General features: G+C 49.7%; 8 protein-coding genes across 8 annotated transcripts; 7 read left to right on the top strand and 1 right to left on the bottom strand.

Moving 5' to 3' along the window:
* Positions 1-1,344: 1,344 nt before the first annotated feature.
* Positions 1,345-2,819, top strand: FOBCDRAFT_25770 (uncharacterized protein). The gene has a single exon (XM_054703920.2). It carries the CDS (start codon positions 1,587-1,589, stop codon positions 2,358-2,360), a length of 774 nt encoding a protein of 257 aa, XP_054559895.1. The 5' UTR covers positions 1,345-1,586; the 3' UTR covers positions 2,361-2,819.
* Positions 2,820-3,110: 291 nt separating this feature from the next.
* FOBCDRAFT_179300 (WD40-repeat-containing domain protein) lies at positions 3,111-4,676 on the bottom strand. Its single transcript, XM_031177454.3, has 2 exons — positions 4,367-4,676; positions 3,111-4,306 (listed from the first exon to the last, which is right to left on the bottom strand). The coding sequence occupies exons 1-2, from the start codon at positions 4,632-4,634 to the stop codon at positions 3,279-3,281; spliced, it is 1,296 nt and encodes a 431-aa protein (XP_031048587.2). The 5' UTR covers positions 4,635-4,676; the 3' UTR covers positions 3,111-3,278.
* Positions 4,677-5,476: 800 nt separating this feature from the next.
* FOBCDRAFT_157666 (uncharacterized protein) lies at positions 5,477-9,598 on the top strand. The gene is made up of 3 exons (XM_031177452.3): positions 5,477-5,693; positions 5,793-8,795; positions 8,849-9,598. Exons 1-3 carry the CDS (start codon positions 5,644-5,646, stop codon positions 9,519-9,521), a joined length of 3,726 nt encoding a protein of 1,241 aa, XP_031048585.2. The 5' UTR covers positions 5,477-5,643; the 3' UTR covers positions 9,522-9,598.
* A 323-nt stretch (positions 9,599-9,921) lies between these two features.
* FOBCDRAFT_179296 (glycoside hydrolase superfamily) lies at positions 9,922-11,540 on the top strand. The gene is made up of 3 exons (XM_031177451.3): positions 9,922-10,133; positions 10,196-10,510; positions 10,563-11,540. The coding sequence occupies exons 1-3, from the start codon at positions 10,039-10,041 to the stop codon at positions 11,344-11,346; spliced, it is 1,194 nt and encodes a 397-aa protein (XP_031048584.2). The 5' UTR covers positions 9,922-10,038; the 3' UTR covers positions 11,347-11,540.
* A 576-nt stretch (positions 11,541-12,116) lies between these two features.
* Positions 12,117-13,379, top strand: FOBCDRAFT_290729 (PLC-like phosphodiesterase; the record flags this gene model as incomplete). Its single annotated transcript, XM_031177450.2, has 1 exon — positions 12,117-13,379. The coding sequence occupies one exon, from the start codon at positions 12,117-12,119 to the stop codon at positions 13,377-13,379; it is 1,263 nt and encodes a 420-aa protein (XP_031048583.2).
* Positions 13,380-14,087: 708 nt separating this feature from the next.
* On the top strand, positions 14,088-15,077 carry FOBCDRAFT_130270 (uncharacterized protein; the record flags this gene model as incomplete). Its single annotated transcript, XM_031177449.2, has 2 exons — positions 14,088-14,156; positions 14,202-15,077. 2 exons carry the CDS (start codon positions 14,088-14,090, stop codon positions 15,075-15,077), a joined length of 945 nt encoding a protein of 314 aa, XP_031048582.2.
* A 952-nt stretch (positions 15,078-16,029) lies between these two features.
* FOBCDRAFT_249049 (uncharacterized protein) lies at positions 16,030-18,104 on the top strand (the record flags this gene model as incomplete). The annotated part of the gene is made up of 6 exons (XM_059610867.1): positions 16,030-16,234; positions 16,398-16,471; positions 16,521-16,897; positions 16,948-17,043; positions 17,089-17,440; positions 17,577-18,104. 6 exons carry the CDS (start codon positions 16,030-16,032, stop codon positions 17,619-17,621), a joined length of 1,149 nt encoding a protein of 382 aa, XP_059464512.1. The 3' UTR covers positions 17,622-18,104.
* A 435-nt stretch (positions 18,105-18,539) lies between these two features.
* Positions 18,540-19,506, top strand: FOBCDRAFT_219219 (uncharacterized protein). The gene is made up of 2 exons (XM_031177447.3): positions 18,540-18,818; positions 18,881-19,506. The coding sequence occupies exons 1-2, from the start codon at positions 18,740-18,742 to the stop codon at positions 19,270-19,272; spliced, it is 471 nt and encodes a 156-aa protein (XP_031048580.2). The 5' UTR covers positions 18,540-18,739; the 3' UTR covers positions 19,273-19,506.
* Positions 19,507-19,518: the final 12 nt, after the last annotated feature.

Raw genomic sequence — 19,518 nt, 5'->3', positions numbered from 1 at the left:
TGGTAATTGATGCGACAATGATTGAAGATGAAGAAGAAGAAGAAGAAGAAGAAGAAAAAGGCTGGTGTTGTAAGACCAGCCAGAGGAAATATCAGGCAAGGGCTCAGAGGGGCAGGCTGGCACGTTGGCTTGAGCTAAAGGCGGGAGGCACCGGAGACTGCCGCTATGTGCCTGCCTCTCCGCATTCATGGAGTTTTTGTTACTTAAGAAAGTGCTTTGGTCTCCATCCTTGAGCATGAGCCTCATCTCTAATCTCTGATGTAAGTGTCAGTTCTTTTGTGTAGAATGACTCTTGACACTATCTTGTTCTATAGCTCTAATTGCAACATGAAAGGAGGCCTGATGTGCTCCCTACCTGTAACCCATCTCTTCTATTCTTTCCCCTTCATATGTCAGAGGCCTCCAGATATATAACAGTAATGTAACGGTCAGTTGCCGAAACCACAAACAGTTTGAGGTACTCTTCGTTCTAACCATCACAATACCATGGTGTAACAGATGTCACGGTCGGTTTACAACTCAGCTTGCGTCACTGCAGCATTATCCGAAAATAGTTCGGAAACGCAGCGACTTCCCGACTCAAATTTGGATCAATTCAGCATGGTGTATTCCTTAATTTAGAAGAATGTTCCAAGAAGAGCTTCTGCCGTCTTCTTGTAACGGGAGCTGCTATAGCGCTCACTGTGCATCCATCGAAGCCACCAGAGCCTTGAAAGAACAACCAATCATATCGTCATTCAATGCCAACACTGTGGTAATATGGGTTTTATGACACAAAGGGATGCGCTTCTTGATTTTGCCCATCCTTTCTCTTCCTTCCATGTCCGCAGCGAACCACGATCTTCCGTATCACTTCTCATTGGCGGACTTGCTCCGTCACCACGAGACTTTGTCTCCGATCCTTACTCCACTTAACGGAGCTACCCCCCGGCCGGGACGGATAAACTGCCTCCTGTGTGTTTCTTGGGGTCAACAGCATCCCCCTCCGTTACACATTTGACGTCTTCATGACAGAAACAATACACCTTTTGCCCCCTTTTACATCAGTTTTTCAGGGTCTCACGCAGAGACTGGTACCAAACAGACAAGGCGTTGCCACTTGACCATCCCCATCTTCGGCTCTAGACCATCGGTTGGACCCTTTCTTTGCATGTATTATTAAAAACAAAGAGACCAAATTTCCCCTTCTCCTACGCCTAAGCTCCTAGTCCCCTAGTCAAAAGGCAGAGGTGGCGTCTTTTTCTGTGGCGAAAAACCACAACAAACGGCCACTCTCCTCTCACAGGCAGAAACAGGTGCTGCTAACAGATTTTTGCTCAAACGTCTGGTCTCGTCTCGTCCCAGGTCACGCCTATTCTATCTGCCCATAATAATGTGCCCTAGCTCATCTTGTGCTATGTCTCTAACTTGTGAATCTCTGAACTTTCATCAAATCTCGATCGATTCCCTCTTTTCCAGTTTTCGTCTTCAATCCATTATTGTTGTCATTTTGGGCACTTGATTGATGTCGCGCAGGTTGGACTTCGATATACCTCAACAACCGCTACTGCTGCTGGATACCTCCGGACAGCCGGCATCGGCCCTTCATGCACCACTCCACCAACGGCATTCATCGTTTGTCACCACGAAAAGTTACTGATCCTGATCTCGTTGCTATCCGTGACAAGCTTGTTGACGCTCTCGCTCTCAAGGCGTCCGCTCTTGTGACGCCGCCAGCCACCAACTTGTCTCCTCCGTCTTCGCACGCTGGTCCGCCCGGCACGGCCCAGCGACCTTCCTCTCGATCTCGACATCGCCGACCAAAACGTCCTTCTTCATCACCTCGTCTAGTCGTCGGCCCTGACGCAATTCATCGTCTACCATCTGAGCTGGCTCGGTTGCACTTGTCTTCACCGCTCATTGTGTCGAGCCCTTCAAGATCAAATATCGCTCGCAAAATTCAAGCCATTATTCCTAATCTCAACAGTCAAATTCTCTGTTCATCTAATACCACCGTGCCAGCCCGGGCATCTGGACGAGATTGCGTTGTCAGCGTCGGGGGAGGTTCTGCTGTTACTTTGGCCCGAGCTGTTGGCTTACGGAAAGGAATCCCTCACATTTGCATCCCTACGACATATAGTGGAAGTGAACTACACCCAGGCGGAGGATCTAGCGACTCATCTTCCGAAGAAAAAGGCAGCGGCCACGACACCAGGATACTTCCCACCGTTATAATTTACGACGACAACCTCACCATGAGCTCTCCAACTCGATTTTCAGCGCCCAGCGATGAGAAAGTCATGGAGGACTTTGCTCGAGCCGACACGCTGCCCAAATCAGAAGATGCCTGCTGGGGCTATCTTCACATTCCAGGCGTTTAACACCTTCTGGTCTTGTCCACCCGGACATCTTTTTTTATAATCTCATTTTAAAATCACCTGTCTTGTACCTGCGAGGGGCCCTTCAGCCTCCTATTCTCATACCAGGATCCCCACCTTCACACTGATTTTTCGGATATGGGATCGTAATGATTTTTGCGATATTCGCACAACGCACACCACCCACCCCGCGTCACCCTTCACGCGGTTGAGGAATCATGGAGAAAGGAGCATGACCCCCGGTCTGTGGAGTTTTCTAGTACTCTGCATTGCATCACCGGGATTTCGCGCGCTTCTCTGCAAGACATAGACCACCCGCTTGGTCTTCCATAATTCTCTGATAGAGTATTTCTGGGGACGATGCCGCTTCAAGTCCTTTCTCTAGTCACCGGTTCAGATGCAATCCTTGGCGCCATGTGTAATGGCAAGGTATCTGCTTCTACCCCCTTTCCGGGATAGAATAAGTGCACTTGTACTTTCCGAAGCTACTGGGCTTCGAGAAGACTCATCAAAAGAGACTACTGGGTCTCGAGTCAAAACATGAGGCTACTGGGCCTCAAAGAATTATCACCGTAGGTCGTGTAGCATCGACCGAGGGATACTTCTCTCCCCGACTCAACACGAATGGGTTTTTGGTTATTTCACCATGTACGTGATCGTGCTTCGTTTCGGAAGACTACCAACTGCACATGAGTCGTTGGATGTCCACCTTCTAGGGTGGGCTTCTTCACAAATTAGATAGATAGCCAGATATTGAAAAATTGAAAGGTTGTCAACATTAATCTTTATATCTTATACTTGTAATGAATTGTATCTACGCCCATAATCTGAGCTCTGACCGTTCTGACCATCTGATCGCACTACCTCCGTCATGTCTACCCTGGGTATCGTAACAGCATTTGTATCGCCGAAAAACTCCACTCAATCCAAGCCCTCAAACCCCATAATGCCGTGGGCTCCCATGGGCCCAAGTTTGCTCTGCTGGGCCTCCTTGCGTCGCTTGGCCCTGCGCTTCATCTCCGCAATTTGGTCTTCCTCACTATCGTCGTCGCTGTCGCTATCAGCAGCTCGCTTGCCGTTGCCATTCTCTCCAGCATCACTACCATCGCTATCGTCGTCATCTTCGTCCTCTTCCTCATCATCGTCGTTGCCTCCTTGAAGAGCAGATAGTTCTTCCCAAAGCTTCACGGTCCTTCCGCCGGCACTGATGAGGCGGTTCTCGCAATCGAAACCCAGCGACACAACGCTCTCCATATGATCGTGACGCAAATTGGCCGAAATATCCACCTCCCTAAGAACAAGGTCGACCACACGCAAGCTGCCATCACCTACACCGCAGACGACCTTCTTGCCGAGTCCCAACTCTTGTGGGACCAAGACCATGGCATCGATACTTTCACCACCACCCTTCTTATCGCCGTCCACGATGATTCGTTCCTGCTGATCGTCCCAGGCCCCCTTGTCCCACATGGTCAATACACCCGAGCCGGATCCTACCGCCAAAACGCCGTTGTTGCGATGTCCTTTAGGGCCCATGCCTGGAACGAAGCAAGAAGATAGCAGCTCATCTTCCTGGTCGTCGCTGCGCACAAGCACTCCTCTCCTAACATCGGTCACGGCGAGCGTGGTACCGCCAGTGCTGACCCATTGCTTCGGGAAACCGCTGGTGCTGGCGCTAGTGGGCGGCAGAGGTGTTATAGAAGAAACGTAGTCGGCATGAGGGAAGTGAGTCTGGACGGGCTTCTGTCCCAGTTTGCCGTCTTTTAGGTCAATGATGTGGAGGGCACCTGAGTCGGTCGCAAGAAGCAGGCTCTGAGGGTTCAGGACGTGGAGGAGGGTCGGCGCATCGGGAACCGTAGTTGCAGAAGGAATCATGAATTTGGAAATGACTTGACCGGTTTTGGGGTCAAAGTGCTTTACCAGCGAATCGGTTCCAGCTGAATAGACAGCTTTAACAGGTTAGCTTGGCGAACAATAAACAGTCACAGCGAAGCTCGTGGAAAGCTTACCTGAACCATCGTGCGAGTAGACCAAGGATCTACAGCTTCCCTTGTGTCTTCGAGTGCGCCAGACGGATTCGATCATACTCTTTCCGTCGCTCAGCACGCTCGTGTCTCCATCGGCATCGGCATTGTCGTCGGAAGAAGAGCTGGATGGCAATCGAAAGGTCTCAACATGGCCACTCGATAAACCGACGATCAGAAGGGGCTCCGTGGGGTGGAGGGCTGTTGCGAATACGTCTGCCGACAGAGGCAGGGTACATGTATTCTCAAACATGTTGAAATCGATGCTTAACAGTTAATCAAAAAAACGGTAAGGTATAGCATTGCTTGAAAAGGATGAAGAAAAAAAAAAGAAGCTCGAGCCAATGGAAGTCACTGTGTTATCGGTGTGATAACACTAGTTCACACTGTCTTGGGGCCAAGTTCAACAGGAACACCATGTTCTGAGGTAGGTATTATAGCGTAAGATTTTTAATTCTTTTCATAATACTCATGATATCTTTTAATATTCATTCTATCTCTCAGTGTTTCTTCTGAGCCCTTACAGACTCATATGATGTTGAGTATTTCCACTCACTGTTGACCAGTTGTGATAAATGGGCCCATTGAATTCTAGACTGAGGTGCGAAGCTCCAGAATCCAGACACCCACCCACCCTAAAAGCTTATGCAAAACATCTTGTTTTCCCACCTGTAGATGCATTTTTGAACATGGGAAACTGCTATCAATTGGAGACCGTATCATAACTTCGTCATTGATATCTTGACCTTGCTTTTTCTTTCCAAGCGTGTGCTATCAATGCAAGCAGCGTAGATTTATTTCCCTTTATGCTTAATAATTTTAGAAGTTAAGAGCGCCTGATGACCTCGAGCTTATGCGTGCCTGACTCAGGCATAGATGCCCATAAAATCTTATCCATGAGCGGCCGGAGGTTTCATGGCAAATCGATCGATCTTCTGTCGCTAATGGGACTCCGGCGGTAGATCTCCACGGGTAAGCACCCGGGTGGTTCCACTGTAAGTTGGTTTTAGGGCCGTTGGAGGGCAAAGCGGGGTGGCGATAGGTCAAGATTCGAGTGGAAGGACAGCTAGAATCCAGACCTAGACAAGTCGGAGTGCGATGGAGGGATCCTTAAGTAATCTTTGCCAATATCTAGCTAAATTCTCAAGGGCAGGCTATTTTAAACCAGTCTTGTTAAACCACACAACCCCCAACTTCGTCCGACGATCTGTTCCCCCTACCGAGGCTGCTTGCATGGGCTAAGCACGTTACAGCTGTCGATCATGGCTGGTAACAAGGTCTCCGAATCAACTCGCGAACGGGAGACATTCAAGTACGATCTTGCACCATTCCTCATCCTCACTCTCGTCGCATCTTCATCCTCTGCCATCAATTGAAGCTCGTCAAACGGACTCATCTAACAAATACCCAGATATGACTCGGTCCTTGTCGCCAACTCTGTTCGCAATGATGTCGCAAACCTTATTCCTTCGTCTTCATTGCGACCATGCTCGGATCCTGCCATGACAGCTCTGGCCCAGGTGGCTCTTTTGAGACTTGGCGCCTCCCGTGCCATGATCTCGCTATTTGACTGTCAACACCAGCATGTTATTGCGGAAGCTACACCTGCGCTTCGCATATCTGCTCACGCCAACCCTCCTAGTTCTGGTTCTGATAGCCTCTGGCTTTGTGGTACTGCAATACCTCGAAGCTATGGTATTTGTGATCGTGTATTGGTATCTCCCGAGTTTGGTGGACCACAGCAAGCATCGTTAGCTTCGGAGCTCCCGGTTACAGTGGTAAGCAACCTCGCTGAAAATGAAGAGTATCGCAATACCTGGTACTACAAGGCACGGCCAGAGCATCGGTTTTACGCAGGAGTACCGATAAGAACCCGTCGAGGTATCAACATTGGCGTCTTCTGTATTCTTGACAACGAGCCACGGGAGACACTTGACGAAGCATCACTCCAAGTCATGCGAGATGTTTCAGCATCTATCCTGGGACAAATGGAACTGACACGATCTGGAGATGGCCGGCGTCCTGGTGAGCGCATGGTTCGCGGTTTGGGAAGCTATGTGGAGGGGAAGACGACGATATCAGGATGGCAGAACAGTTCAACTCATGCCTTCAATACCGATGCTAGTACAGAGGAAGGCTCTCTCAACCAGACGCAACAGAAGATCCAGAATCAGAGGGATAATGCCGTTGCTGCTGCCGACACGGAGAGCATATCCACGCCAGATACTTTTGTTCTTGAAAGCCCTAGTCAGAATAAGCCGACAAGCCCATTCCATCCGACGGACAAGACTCCTCATTCAGTTCCGACTGGAGAGGAATCGCGATCGCAGCAGCTGAACCAAATCTTCTCTAAAGCGGCAAACATACTACGCGAGTCGATTGAAGTTGAGGGGGTCCTGTTTTTGGATGCAGGTATTGGCTCTTTTGCTGGCAGAATCCGGTCCGGTTCTTTACGACGTAATTCACGGACCCACGGTCGCTCTTCCTCCTCATCCTCATCTTCGTCCTCTCCAGGTAAAGGTAATATTTCAGTCTCATCCCCCCGGAACTCCGCAGACTCCCGGTCCTCAGGCGCTATGTGCCCTATCCTTGGATTCTCTACGTCTGTGTCTTCCAGCATCAATGGTGAAGCCCCAGCAGGACGCAGTAGAACTATACCCCAACGACAGCTCCAGAGGCTACTACGCCGCTATCCAAAAGGCAAGATCTTTAATTTCGATGGCTACGGAGTGATGGCATCGAGTGATCCGGCTAGCGAGGACTCGGCTATGGCCGTTTTCCAGGCCCAGAAGGCTCGGAGCATTCAAGAAGGACAAAGGGGCGAGAACCAAAAGTCGCGAAAGGTCAACGACCCGTATTCACGGAAAAATGAAGGCATGGCTATTCGCGATATCTTCCCGGGAGCACGCAGCGTTGCCTTTGTACCTCTATGGGATTCTCACAGAGATCGCTGGTTTTCCGGGTGTTTTGTCTATACAATGACACCAACCCGCATCTTTACGATCCAGGGGGAACTGAGCTACCTTGCCGCTTTCAGCGCAGTCATCATGGCAGACGTTGCCATGATGGAGAGTTCCATAGTATCCTTGGCGACGACATCTTTACTCAGCTCCCTATCCCATGAACTCCGGTCTCCACTTCACGGCATTGTTCTGTGTGCCGAGCTCTTGCGTGATACCGCATTAGATGTATTCCAGGGCGATGTATTGCGCTCCCTTGAGGTCTGTGGCCGTACACTTCTGGATACGATCAATCACTTGCTTGATTGGACACGCATCAACAACTTTGTCAAGGCACCCAGTAAACAGTCGCCGAACTCAGGTATTGCCTTCGTGAGAGGCGCACAGTCTAACCAGAGAAGTGGACCAACGGACGGGATGATGCATATCACTTCGAATCTGGATCTGGACATGCTGGTGGAAGAAGTCGTGGAGTGTATTCATGCGGGCCACACCTACCAACAACAATCACTCTCGCTTGTTCACGATGACAGGCCGAATGAAGAGCTTAATGGCGATCCTTTTACCCGCCTTGATGGTATGGACGTTGCGGATAGTATCAAGGCTGGAGAAAAGATCAGCAACGGAGCTGGTCCTGACGCAGTCCTTGTGATGTTGGACATTGACCCAGCGGTAGACTGGGCGTTCCATGTTGAGTCAGGGGCGCTGAGGCGAATAATCATGAATCTTTGTGGCAATGCTCTCAAGTACACTACACGGGGTTATGTTAAAGTGTCTGCCTACCAGGATCCTCCTGGGCAAAGCCGGTTAAGGGATCGAGTCGTTCATATCGATATCACCGACACAGGAGCTGGCATCGGGCAAGACTATCTCAACCACCGTCTGTTCGCTCCGTTCGCTCAAGAGAATATTCATTCTTCGGGCGCTGGCCTTGGCCTAAGTCTTGTGAGGAAATTCGTCAGGGCCCTCGGAGGCTCTATACATGTTCAAAGCAAGGTGGGCACGGGAACCCGCATCGCGGTAAAACTACCACTAGAAGCTGTCAGTGTTGATTCGACGGAAACAATTTCCGACCGCGAGGAGTTTCAGTCCCAGGCCATTGAGTTGTCAGGTCTCCGCGTTTGTATCAACGGCTTCACACCTTTCGGCGGAGGTGGCTCAGAAAGTCAACGTTGGAATTCTAGGGAGTTTGACGAACTTGCTTTGCTGCAAAAGGTCTGCCACGATTGGTTGCGTATGCATGTCGTCGACTCCCTCCACAACGCTGAGTATCTTCCTGACCTGATACTCTGTGACGAATCTCACCTTGAAACGATAGCAAACCAACCTCGAGACGAGCTATCGTCCCCAGTTATCGTGGTGTGTCGCAGTGCTGCGGTCGCTCGATCGCTTGACAGGTCACATAGGTCACAGCGCAAGCTCAATTGGGGATTGTTCAGTTTCATATCGCGCCCGTGAGTCATCTGTTTGTTACTACTTGTTCCTTACCGCTGACGTTCTTATCTAGTGTGGGACCGAGGAAACTTGCCAAAGCTTTTGTTCTCTGCTTCAGGCGCTGGACGAAATTACAAGCAACAGCTGCAGATCGTGCCAGCATCTCGACCAGACTCGACGAACCACCGACTGTATCGGCGGCAGAAACCGATCTTATCCAACATGGGTCCGATGACAAGGACCGCGGCTATTTTGATATTGCTCCAACGCTGTCTCCTAAGAAGAGAAGGGCGCATTGGAATGACGATGGCACACAGACTCCGTTGCCATCAGTGCCCGCTTTGCAACTACCTACAATACCCCAGGATCAACGGTTCCTTCTGGTAGAAGACAATGCTATCAATATGAGGATCCTACAAACGTACATGAAGAAGATGGGTGTGGAGTACGACTCGGCCTCGGATGGGCTCCGAGCTCTGGAGTGTTACAAAGCTCAAGAAGGGTGTTACAAGTGTATTTTGATGGATATTTCCATGCCGGTAATGGATGGGTTTGAGGCTACACGACAAATTCGAGGGTTTGAGAAGGCCTCAGATTTGCCACGAACGCATATTGTCGCTATATCTGGCCTCGCCTCTAAGGATGCACAGGAGGATGCTTTTGCGAACGGACTGGATCTGTTTCTCTCCAAACCAGTGCAGCTCAAGGAGCTCAGTCGGATTCTCAAGAGTCGAGGGCTGATTTAGACAGGACTGGGATATTGAAGGAAGCGAACACGAAGCGAACACGATACCACGACTTTTTTTTTTTTTGGGGGGGGGGGATTACTTTTGTAGATTTCTTTTGGAGGCTCTGGCGTTGATGCGGTTTTATCCGCTGTATAATACAATACCCAGGCATGAATTTGCGAGGGAGGGTCTTGTTGTGGCATATGTTACTAGACAGGATAGAACGCAGGCGCAAACGGGTTCTTATCTGGGAGGAAGCTGCATTGGGAAATAGGAAATACGAGTTAATTTGAGCCAGAATGAACAGGCATTGAAAGATTTTGTTTATTGTTCTGTGTTTGTTGGTGAATCAGGTTGAAAGTACTAATTGAGACTCCGCCCGTCTGAAGCATTGGTCAAGAAACATCCACTTCGCCTACATCTACATCTGCGGGTCAATTGAGAAAGTGCCACCTCAAATCAGTGCCCTCTCCAGTCTAGCATAAAGTAGGCAATCGCCAAACAATTACCTTCCTTTCAAACGGGCATCGTCGGAATGATTTTCCAATGGCATCTGCTATTCCTGGCGCTGGTGACCGCGACTGCCATATCTCAAGCCGAGCCATTCCGTTGCGTTATGTATCTCACAGGGTAAATGCACCTCCCTCGTCGCCAAGCAATAACTTCGGAATATTCACTGACTGAAATTTTAGACAACATGATATTGTCCCATCAAAAAGCGCACTTCAAGATGTCTCGCATGTCATTCTGGCATTCATGCACTCCGAGACCTTCAATGTTGACAACAAACCTCACGACTATCCGCTGTTCACCTCTGTTTCTGGTGTCCGCAAAAGGTTCCCTGGCGACACCAAAGTAATGGTAGCTATCGGAGGATGGGGCGATACTCAAGGTTTCGAGGAAGCGGCCAAGAATGAAACCACGCGGAAGCGGTGGGCACGCCAGGTTGCGGCCATGGTCACTGCGACGGGCGCTGATGGCATCGACATTGACTGGGAGTATCCCGGGTAAGGAACATTGCAATCTTGGTCATTACTAGGTACATACTGACTACAACAGAGGCAACCGTGATGATTACAAGCAAATTCCCAACTCTGAGCGCGAATGGGAAATCAATGCATTTGTATCGCTCCTCCAGGAGCTGCGTGCCGCTATTGGTCTCGACAGACTTCTTTCAGCGGCTGTTCCGGGTAAAGAGGTCGATTTGATGGCCTTTACGCCCACCACCGTTCCAAAGATCATGAAAGAAGTCGACTTCCTCAACATCATGACATACGACCTGATGAACCGCCGAGATGTCGTGACTAAGCATCACAGCGGTGTCTCGGATTCTCAAGACTCAATCCAGCGTTATATCGACCGGGGCGCATCACCGAGTCAGCTCAATCTTGGGTTCGGATACTATGTCAAATGGTTCATGACCGAAGAATGCTCACAGGGAGAGATTCTTGGGTGCCCTACTCAATTGCTTGAGGATCCTGAGACCGGAGCTAATCTAGGCAAGACAGGCGGCTTTAGCTGGCATGACGAGATCCCTCAGGACGTATCTATATCGTTTAAATATGCGAGAACCGCTGGGAAGTATGATGAAGACGGAAGCTATTTTTATTGGGACGAGAAGGAGTGGCGATGGTGGACGTTTGACACTAAAAAGAGCATTCAGACAAAGTTTAGCCATGTCGTGCCGGAGCTCGGAGTTGGGGGAGTTTTTGCTTGGGGCATTGGAGAAGATGCACACTCATTTGAGCATTTCAAAGTCACGGCCGAGGAAGTTCGCAAGATCCGGAAGGGGCATGCAGTTGAACACGACTACATGAAAGATGGGGACAAGGACGAGTTGTAATGTGGCATACATAGAGAAGCGCGAGCAAGAGTTCGGGTAGCAGTGAGATGCTATGACAGCATGGCTTACTCATGCATGCACATGCATGAATCGCCGACTTTCGATTGAACGGTTCGCCAACTTTATTCATGCGCCTTCCAAAGATGCTCGATATCTCGACCGGGTTATGCGTGGTGGCTACGGCAAGGGTTCAATTAAGCTAGGTTTCGGCAAATCACAAGGTCCATACTAAACACGCCTCTAGCTGAACGGTTCAGTGTAACGCTGCTAAGCTTATCCTTAGCCTCCCCCCTCCAACGACGCCCACGTCTCCTCCACACGTGCTTGTCAAAGATGCCCATCTCGTACGGACTTTGCCTACTGCTAGCTCCGGGGACCTTGTGCTCTTTGCAGAAGCTGGCCTGCAAGTGCTGTGATCTGCGATGTGATTGCTCAATTCGTCTCTTCTAGGCCGATAATCAACACCGAAGGTTCAACAAAAACCACATCCTGTAGGGGTGTTCTTTGTGAATGGGCTTGTTCCTGGGAATCCTGCGACGTCATCTCGGTGCATTGCCCAGAAAGGTCTATCGGGCTGGGTATCAATGTGCAGTTCTCTCGTCCATAAAGCCTGGTGAGCGTCCAGGTAGCGTCGAAAAGTTTTGGTGTTTGGTCAAGCCTCAGTCTCGATTAAGGCCTCAATTGCTGGTTCTCGCCAAGCCTTGTCGGTGTCTCTTGTTCCATTGAACCTGCTTGCTCCTTTGTCAATCAATTGACTTGTCCTGTTCGCCATGCGTTTCTCTACTCCTCTCGTTGCCGGCCTTGCGGTCGTCAGCCCTGCCGTGGCTGCTCCCAGCCCCAGCTATGGCGATAAGGAGTTGTTCAAGACTGTCAAGCCAATCAAGCAGATTGAGCTCGGCCCTCGACCCTACTACCTCGTCAATGACATGGACGAGGGTTCGCTGAAGAAGAAGCTTCAATCGTGCTCGGAGAAGCCTCAGAAGCCTTCCCAGTGGTCAATTGCCCACCGTGGCGGTGGTACTCTTCAGTTCCCTGAGCACTCTCTCGAGTCGAACCTGGCTGGTGCTCGAATGGGTGCTGGTATCCTCGAGTGCGATGTTGCTTTCACCAAGGATCGCCAGCTCGTGTGCCGACACTCTCAGTGCGATCTTCACTACACGACCAACATCGTTACGATCCCCGAGCTCAACAAGAAGTGCACCCAGCCGTTCAAGCCCGCCAAGGATGGCAAGCCTGCTTCTGCCAAGTGCTGCACCAGCGACATTACCCTCAAGGAGTTCAAGACTCTCTGCGCCAAGATGGAGGGCTTCAATGCCACCGCCACCAACGCTGCCGACTTCCTCCACGGTACTCCTCCTTGGCGAACCGATCTGTACGCTACTTGCGGTACAGTCCTGAGCAACAAGGAGCACATTCAGCTCACCAAGCGCCTTGGTCTGAAGCATACTCCTGAGCTCAAGACACCCGAGGTCAAGATGCCCTTCGACGGTGACTATACCCAGAAGAAGTATGCTCAGCAGCTCATCGACGAGCACAAGCAGGCTGGTGTCAAGCCTAGCGATGTGTATCTCCAGAGCTTCCTGTACGACGACATTCTGTACTGGCTCAAGGCCGAGCCTGAGTACGCTCGTCAAGCCATGTATCTCGACGAGACGGGCGACACCCCCGAGACCTTCGAGAAGGCCGTTGCCAACCTCACTCGCTACAAGGAGGATGGAGTTCGGTACATCGCCCCACCCCTGCCTTATCTCGTCACACCTGGCAAGAATGGAAAGATCGTTCCCAGCGCGTACGCCAAGAAGGCGAATGAGCTTGGTCTCAAGATCATCACCTGGACTCTGGAGCGATCTGGTCCTCTGAAGAACGGCGCGGACGGCAACTATTATTACACTACTATTGCTAAGCTCATCAACAATGATGGTGATGTGTTTAACTTGTTGGATGTCTTCCGGGAGATTGGTGTTGCTGGTGTCTTCTCGGATTGGAGCTCGACTGTTACTTACTATGCCAATTGCTTTGGTCTTAAGCTCTAAGGCTGAGATTAGATAAGTAGAATTTAGACTTTGAAGAAAAGTGATTGAGTTGAGTTCTGTTGTTTTTGTGAGGACTGTGTGGCGTGCGTTTCATCTGAGACGATAATATTTAACCGTTATGGTTATGTAAAGGTTATAACCACCAAGACGGCCAACGAGTACAGGATTTATCTCGTTAAAATCCAATATCTTCAATGTCTTTGACCTGATACTTTCTTATATCAGTATTTACAAAAAGATTGGACGGTGGATGTTTCTTGATTGGGCGATGTCTCGATATGGCAATTCTCCACGGCCCTAAATCTTCAGGGTAAGTCTCCCCTGCCAATGACATGTTGCACTACTCGAATGCAAGTGATAAAGAGAAATGGAACGCACTTTGGGGCATACAAGCCGTTTTTATTGGTTATCAATATTGTTAAGATTGCAAGTGACCAATTCCTCGGAATATCGCCCCCATGAAGCTATGCCTGTCTTGCACCAAGGGCTGTCTCTGGCTAACCCGTCATCCTCACCAATGAACTACCTGGCAGGCTCCCCCGGATTTTCGGCCTTTACCCCAGATTTTGAATGATGCTATAAATCTACAGTTGCATTGAAATGTGACTTGTCACACGTGAATCCCTCTCCATCTCTTGTCTTGGCGGCATTGTATCTCTATCACGACGCACGTTGATCTCAGTGGTGAGAGTCTGTCTGTCGTCTGGGATGCATCTCTCAGTGATACACACCGGGGAAGATGGGCTGGTATATAGCCCCAAGGCAGTTCTAGTCATTGTACGTCAGTTCAACCATGAGCTTGGGTAACGCTGACCATTCCAGGCCACCTCTACTCTTGCTCTATACAATGCATGCGAGCTTCTCGCCTTGATCTTCACCACCTTCAAACGCCATCATGGCCTTTACTTCTGGAGTCTTCTAGTGACCACCATGGGCGTGTTTCCGTATGCGTTGGGATGGCTCCTTGGATACCTTGATATCGTGAGCACCGACGCGAGTAAGGCCATCGCGTCGCTCGGTTGGATCGTACTCGTTAGTGGCCAATCCGTGGTACTGTATTCACGACTGCACTTGGTACTGAACAACTTGAGAATACAGCGCGCTGTGCTATGGATGATTGTGATCAACGGCACGATATGGCACACGACGCAGACAGCACTGCTATTCACTATTGGACCGAGTGTTGATGGCAACAATCCCACGCGCATATTCGTCGCCATCGAGAAAACTCAAATGACTTTCTTCTGTGCACAAGAGTTTGTCATCTCAGGACTCTACCTCTGGGGCACGATCGATATCCTACAGACGTCCCTGGGCAACAAGCAAAAGACAATGTGGTATCTTCTAATCATCAACCTCCTCATCGTAGCCATGGACATAGCTCTCCTCATCATCATGTACAAGGACCACTATACGATCGAACAAGGCGTCAAACTCGTCATATACTCCATCAAACTCAAGCTCGAGTTCGCTGTCCTTGGAAAACTAGTCGACGTTGCTCAGAGCCGCCGAGGATCAAGTGTTTCGGAAACACACCCAGCTCGCTTCATCGAGATGCACGCTCGGGAACATGGAAGAAGTGACAACCTCCCAGAAATAGTGCACCTTGAGAACACGACTACACGGAGGATGGCCGATGATGAGGAGAGCATGCGCCATCTTTATGACGATGCGATCAAGCAGATATACAAAGGCTGAGGCATGACTAGCCAATCGCATCTTGATTTAGGTCTCTTGCAGGGCGAGCGAGATTTGTCAGGAGAGAGGATGTTTGCATAAGCATCGGGATAATTTAGCTGAGACGATGCTAAGCAGTGATTGTAAGAAGCTAGGCTCGGTATGTCCCCGCAGAATGTTCAGCCTTGAAGTGATCCATGCGTGGATTGTTAGCGAGTTCAGCAGTGAAGATGATGCATGGTTCTAGAAGTGGTAAGATGCTGTGGGACAGTTGATCATATAGTGAATAGGGACTACGAGGCATGATCACTGATGTGCAAGATTTGGTCACACGAACTGCACGGTCAAAAATATCAGATCTCATATCACAACGATCTCAAATATTCTCCGGCCGGGCGATGCGATGCAATCCTTGCCGCTGATCTTCCACAGTGGACCATCACCGACTCTTCAATAATGCTTCTAGCTCTGCAACACATCCCAGATCACAAGATGGTCTGTCCTCATCAAATACCGCCATACTCCTTCAGTGGCCGGAAAAGGCGGTCTCGCCGGATGAAACCTGTTGTTTCGAAGGACTTGGTCGGGGCGTTTGTTGGATTGTGCTGGTTTGAGTATCATGTTATAGAAGGAAGAACGTCGCATGTTGGAACCTTCACATGTTGTTTCTCTTCATTCTTGGTCTTGGTATCGTTCTTCTTTTGTTTTGGATTTATTAATCTTCTGCGTCTGGTGCGCGCTTATTCATGATTGTATTGATAACCTATTATCGATTCGATATCGAGGTATACAATAGGCTTGTAATATTCTCCCCTACCCCTTATTATTATCCCGAAACCAGGTCTATTCTCGACACTCATTAATCGCCAAGACGAACCGTATCTATCCACTCTCTTGAACATCTTCAACAACCAACGAGTTCATCGGCCACAATAACAAGCGTGTTGGTAACTCGCAGGCCATCGAGGCCGCCATGTCCGCATTCCCCATAGTAGACGGCGTGACAGTCGCTATCCCACCACCCGAGGGTTATGTGGTCAACTTTGATCATCCTCTACAACGACATGCTATAGAGTCATACGTGATCTCAGGCATAGGCACAGCACTCGCTTTTCTTTTCTTTTTCCAGTATTTATATGTCAAACTCTGGGTTTTACGTAAGCCCGATGGGGAGACGGGTAAGACCCTTGCGCCGATCTGGATTAAGTTGTCATCCGCTAAGAATAAGAAGCCTGCCTTGTAATTGCGTGGATCTTCTCCATAGCGGTTCAGGTCGTCTCTCTCAGTAAGTTTCCCACTGAATAAGCCCTGGTAGATGGAACATTTGTTGACTGGTATCAGGTTCATTCATCCTCGGGGTAACAGGAGTACATGCTTGGGAACTCCCTCTCGAAAAGTTCAACGAAGGGAATCAGGTAAGATCCCTAGCAAACCTTGGCGGACATCTTGCTAATAATGCCCAAGCTCACCTTCATATCCCCCATCCTATACGCAGTATGCACTGCCTGCTCCAAAATGGCGCTGGCGCTATTCTACCGAAGGCTTTCACCGCAGAGATGGTGGAAATGGAGCGTGTACAGCGTTTTCTTCCTCGTTGCTGGCTATAACCTGGCCATCCTGCTGGTGATTCTCTTCGGCTGTACACCGTTCAAGAAAAGTTGGGATCTCACGATACTCGAAGGATCATGCGTAGATCGAGGAGCTGTGTATATCTGTACAGCGGCCCTGGGCATTCTTTCAGATCTCATCCTTCTTGTCATGCCCTTACCGATGATTTTGCAGCTACAGATGCCGCGACGGCAAAAGGCTGGCCTTGTGGTATTGTTTGTCATTGGTTCTGCGTAGGTGATTCTCAATTGAGGAAGCTGGCACTTGCTAACTGATGAGACAGAACACTTGTAACGTCTGTGGTTCGACTAGTACTACTGGTTTCAATAGTTGATGCAAATGACTACACCTGGGTTCTCTCCAGTGCGGTGGTTTGGATGTGAGTACGATTCTATCATGGTATAGCAGTGACTAACAAGCCCAGCTTTGTTGAAGCCAACCTCTTGATTATATGCGCGTCGCTGACGACGCTTCGACGATTCTTCATCCACGTCGCACCCAAGTTCATCGGCGAACGCGGGTCATCAGTTCAATACTCTGCAGCCAGTAAAGGAACACGGCAACATCCATTCCACACAATAGGGAGCATTAGAAACAAAACCCGGAAGGATAGACTTGATGTTCAGATTGAGGATCCCGGATTCGACCTCAAGACAATCGTCCAGGCGCAGCCCGTGACGACCGAAGTCACGGCATACGAGACAGACGAACAGCCAGAACAGATGATACGGCACTTGCGGAGACAAGAGTCAGTGAATAAGTTTGGCGAGGCCGCCGTAAGGGCTCAGACTCAGATGTGGGATCCCCGCAACAGCAGCGATGATGAGGAGCGGGCGATTGTTCAGACGACAACGGTGACAATTGTATACGGGCCAAGAACTGAATGAGACTGAGGCGCTTGTTATTTATTAGCTTGTTCCAGATATACAATTCTTTGTCTCGTTCGTGGGCTGGTGACGGTTAATGCATTCGTCAAGATGTGAGATGGTGTTGGCCAATCGTATCCTGAGAAGCGTAAAAGGTGCATATTCTGTCAGGCGATTTGAAACAGATCTCTGCCAAGACTGAAACACGTCTGCTCTCAATTGCCGGGCCAAGTTAGAGTTGGACTGACTATGTCGGCGGCTGCAGTTGTTGAGTCAATGGAACATCAACTTGACATCCTGGTAGAGAGAAAAGAGATGTCTTGGTCTACGGGTTTCAGCTGCCGAGCCAAGGCAGTGCATCCATCAGCCAAGCATTGGATGAATCAAAGCGCCTATGGCTATTGGCGACTATAGCTCCGGGAGGGTCCGACAGATGAAAAAAAGTCGTGTGCGTCACAAACTCTTGTCGTTCGCTGTCGGAACATGATGAGATGATGCTCTTTAACATTTCGCCCAGAACCAGCTAAGGAATGTGAATGTGAAGTAGGTCTCGTATTCGGGACATCACCCCAATTTACACTGAATTAAGCACTGCTGAGCCATCAACTGAGCCATATTCAGCCACTAGATGACATCACGCACCCTGTAAGTACTAAGAAACCCTGCATTAAAACGTCAGATGTTTGGGTCTTAGCACCACGTCATTCGTGAGACGCCCTCGACAATGGAAGCAGGAAAAGCACATGAGCCACTCAAACGTCGTCGTCAGTGCAGATCTCGAGCCATCCACTTCACCTCTGTTTGCCCTTGATTGGTCTGGGGCTGCCTTGAGGGAAAGCTTCGCGCTTGGCTGTAGGTGACTGCCGAATACGCTATGGTTCACTGACGTAGAGTTTCTTAGCTGTAGCTGCTAACGGCTGGGCTGGCCTCGATCTTGGCTTGGGTGTCTTTCCTTGAATGGACCCATCCATGCCAGGCCATGACTGACACTGTCCGTCATTGACCATTCTTTCTAGACTGAACCCGAAGCTGCCGCCGTGGATTTAAATGCTATATCCCCCTGCTGGACCCCTCCTCTTGCTGACGATCACATCTCTCTTCTTCACCTCACTCTGCGCAGCAGCAAACCATCTATCTCGTCTTCAATCCGATAGATCTTTAATCTTCACCTAACAAATTTCATCATACGACATCGGCATCGTATTCATCATGGCTATGGGAATAATCACCATCATTCACGCCGTTTTGGCAGTCTTTCTCATCATCGAGTTGGGCCTCACCGCGTACCGTTAGTGCCGAACCTCTACTCACCTCGTTTCCCTCCAATGAGCTCTTCTAACAATTGCACAGTCGTCGATGCCACTTCTTCGTGGTGGAGTGATTCTCCTGCTTCGGTATCATTCCTGCTCTTCTGTGTCGTCTGGTCCATCCTCATGCTCCTCTACCTCGCCCTGACACCTCTCTTTGCTCCTCGTATGTACCACAACATGGTCGCTCTCGGTATTCTCGCCCTCACCACGCTCTTCTGGTTCGCCGGCGCTACCGCTCTCGCTGCTCACATCGGTGTGCCTCACTGCCACGGGATCACAACCTGTCAATGCGCTCAAGCCGCCGTTGCTTTTGGTTACTTCATCTGGGCCATCTTTACCGGATTGACCATCATGGAGGCTCTTGCTTTCATGCGATCGCGCGGTCACTCTGCTCACGCTGATACCAAGCCCGGTCAACACTATGGTGCCTAAATAATTGAGGATGTAATGGTTTGATGGATAACGTATATTGGAAATGAAGCGGCGGTGGCTTTCGGTGGTTGGATTTGTCTTGCTTTCAACTTTGTTTTTATGCGACACGGCCACAAGATACCCTTCAGGAACTGACAGGCTCGTCAGAATCGCCCGGTTATATGATTACTTTTTGTATTATTCACGGTGTATTAGTGCGATATGGTTAAGAAAAGAAAACTATCATTGACTATTCTATCTCTTGCT

The sequence above is a fragment of the Fusarium oxysporum genome, chromosome III (genome assembly GCF_013085055.1).
Source record: "Fusarium oxysporum Fo47 chromosome III, complete sequence".
Taxonomy (NCBI): domain Eukaryota; kingdom Fungi; phylum Ascomycota; class Sordariomycetes; order Hypocreales; family Nectriaceae; genus Fusarium; species Fusarium oxysporum.
Note: the sequence above shows the minus strand (reverse complement) of the source record. Positions and strands in the feature narration are given on the sequence as shown.

What these genes read in the sequence shown, in the direction of transcription:
- FOBCDRAFT_25770 (XM_054703920.2), top strand. Translation starts at nt 1,587, where the DNA reads ATGCACCACTCCACCAACGGCATTCATCGTTTGTCACCACGAAAAGTT.
- FOBCDRAFT_157666 (XM_031177452.3), top strand. Translation starts at nt 5,644, where the DNA reads ATGGCTGGTAACAAGGTCTCCGAATCAACTCGCGAACGGGAGACATTC. An exon ending in CGCGAACGGGAGACATTCAA is followed by an intron (nt 5,694 to 5,792) that starts GTACGATCTTGC and finishes ACAAATACCCAG; the next exon opens with ATATGACTCGGTCCTTGTCG. An exon ending in TTCAGTTTCATATCGCGCCC is followed by an intron (nt 8,796 to 8,848) that starts GTGAGTCATCTG and finishes GTTCTTATCTAG; the next exon opens with TGTGGGACCGAGGAAACTTG.
- FOBCDRAFT_219219 (XM_031177447.3), top strand. Translation starts at nt 18,740, where the DNA reads ATGGCTATGGGAATAATCACCATCATTCACGCCGTTTTGGCAGTCTTT. An exon ending in GTTGGGCCTCACCGCGTACC is followed by an intron (nt 18,819 to 18,880) that starts GTTAGTGCCGAA and finishes ACAATTGCACAG; the next exon opens with TCGTCGATGCCACTTCTTCG.
- FOBCDRAFT_179300 (XM_031177454.3), bottom strand. Translation starts at nt 4,634, where the DNA reads ATGTTTGAGAATACATGTACCCTGCCTCTGTCGGCAGACGTATTCGCA. An exon ending in CTACTCGCACGATGGTTCAG is followed by an intron (nt 4,307 to 4,366) that starts GTAAGCTTTCCA and finishes AACCTGTTAAAG; the next exon opens with CTGTCTATTCAGCTGGAACC.
- FOBCDRAFT_179296 (XM_031177451.3), top strand. Translation starts at nt 10,039, where the DNA reads ATGATTTTCCAATGGCATCTGCTATTCCTGGCGCTGGTGACCGCGACT. An exon ending in TGCGTTATGTATCTCACAGG is followed by an intron (nt 10,134 to 10,195) that starts GTAAATGCACCT and finishes CTGAAATTTTAG; the next exon opens with ACAACATGATATTGTCCCAT. An exon ending in ATTGACTGGGAGTATCCCGG is followed by an intron (nt 10,511 to 10,562) that starts GTAAGGAACATT and finishes TGACTACAACAG; the next exon opens with AGGCAACCGTGATGATTACA.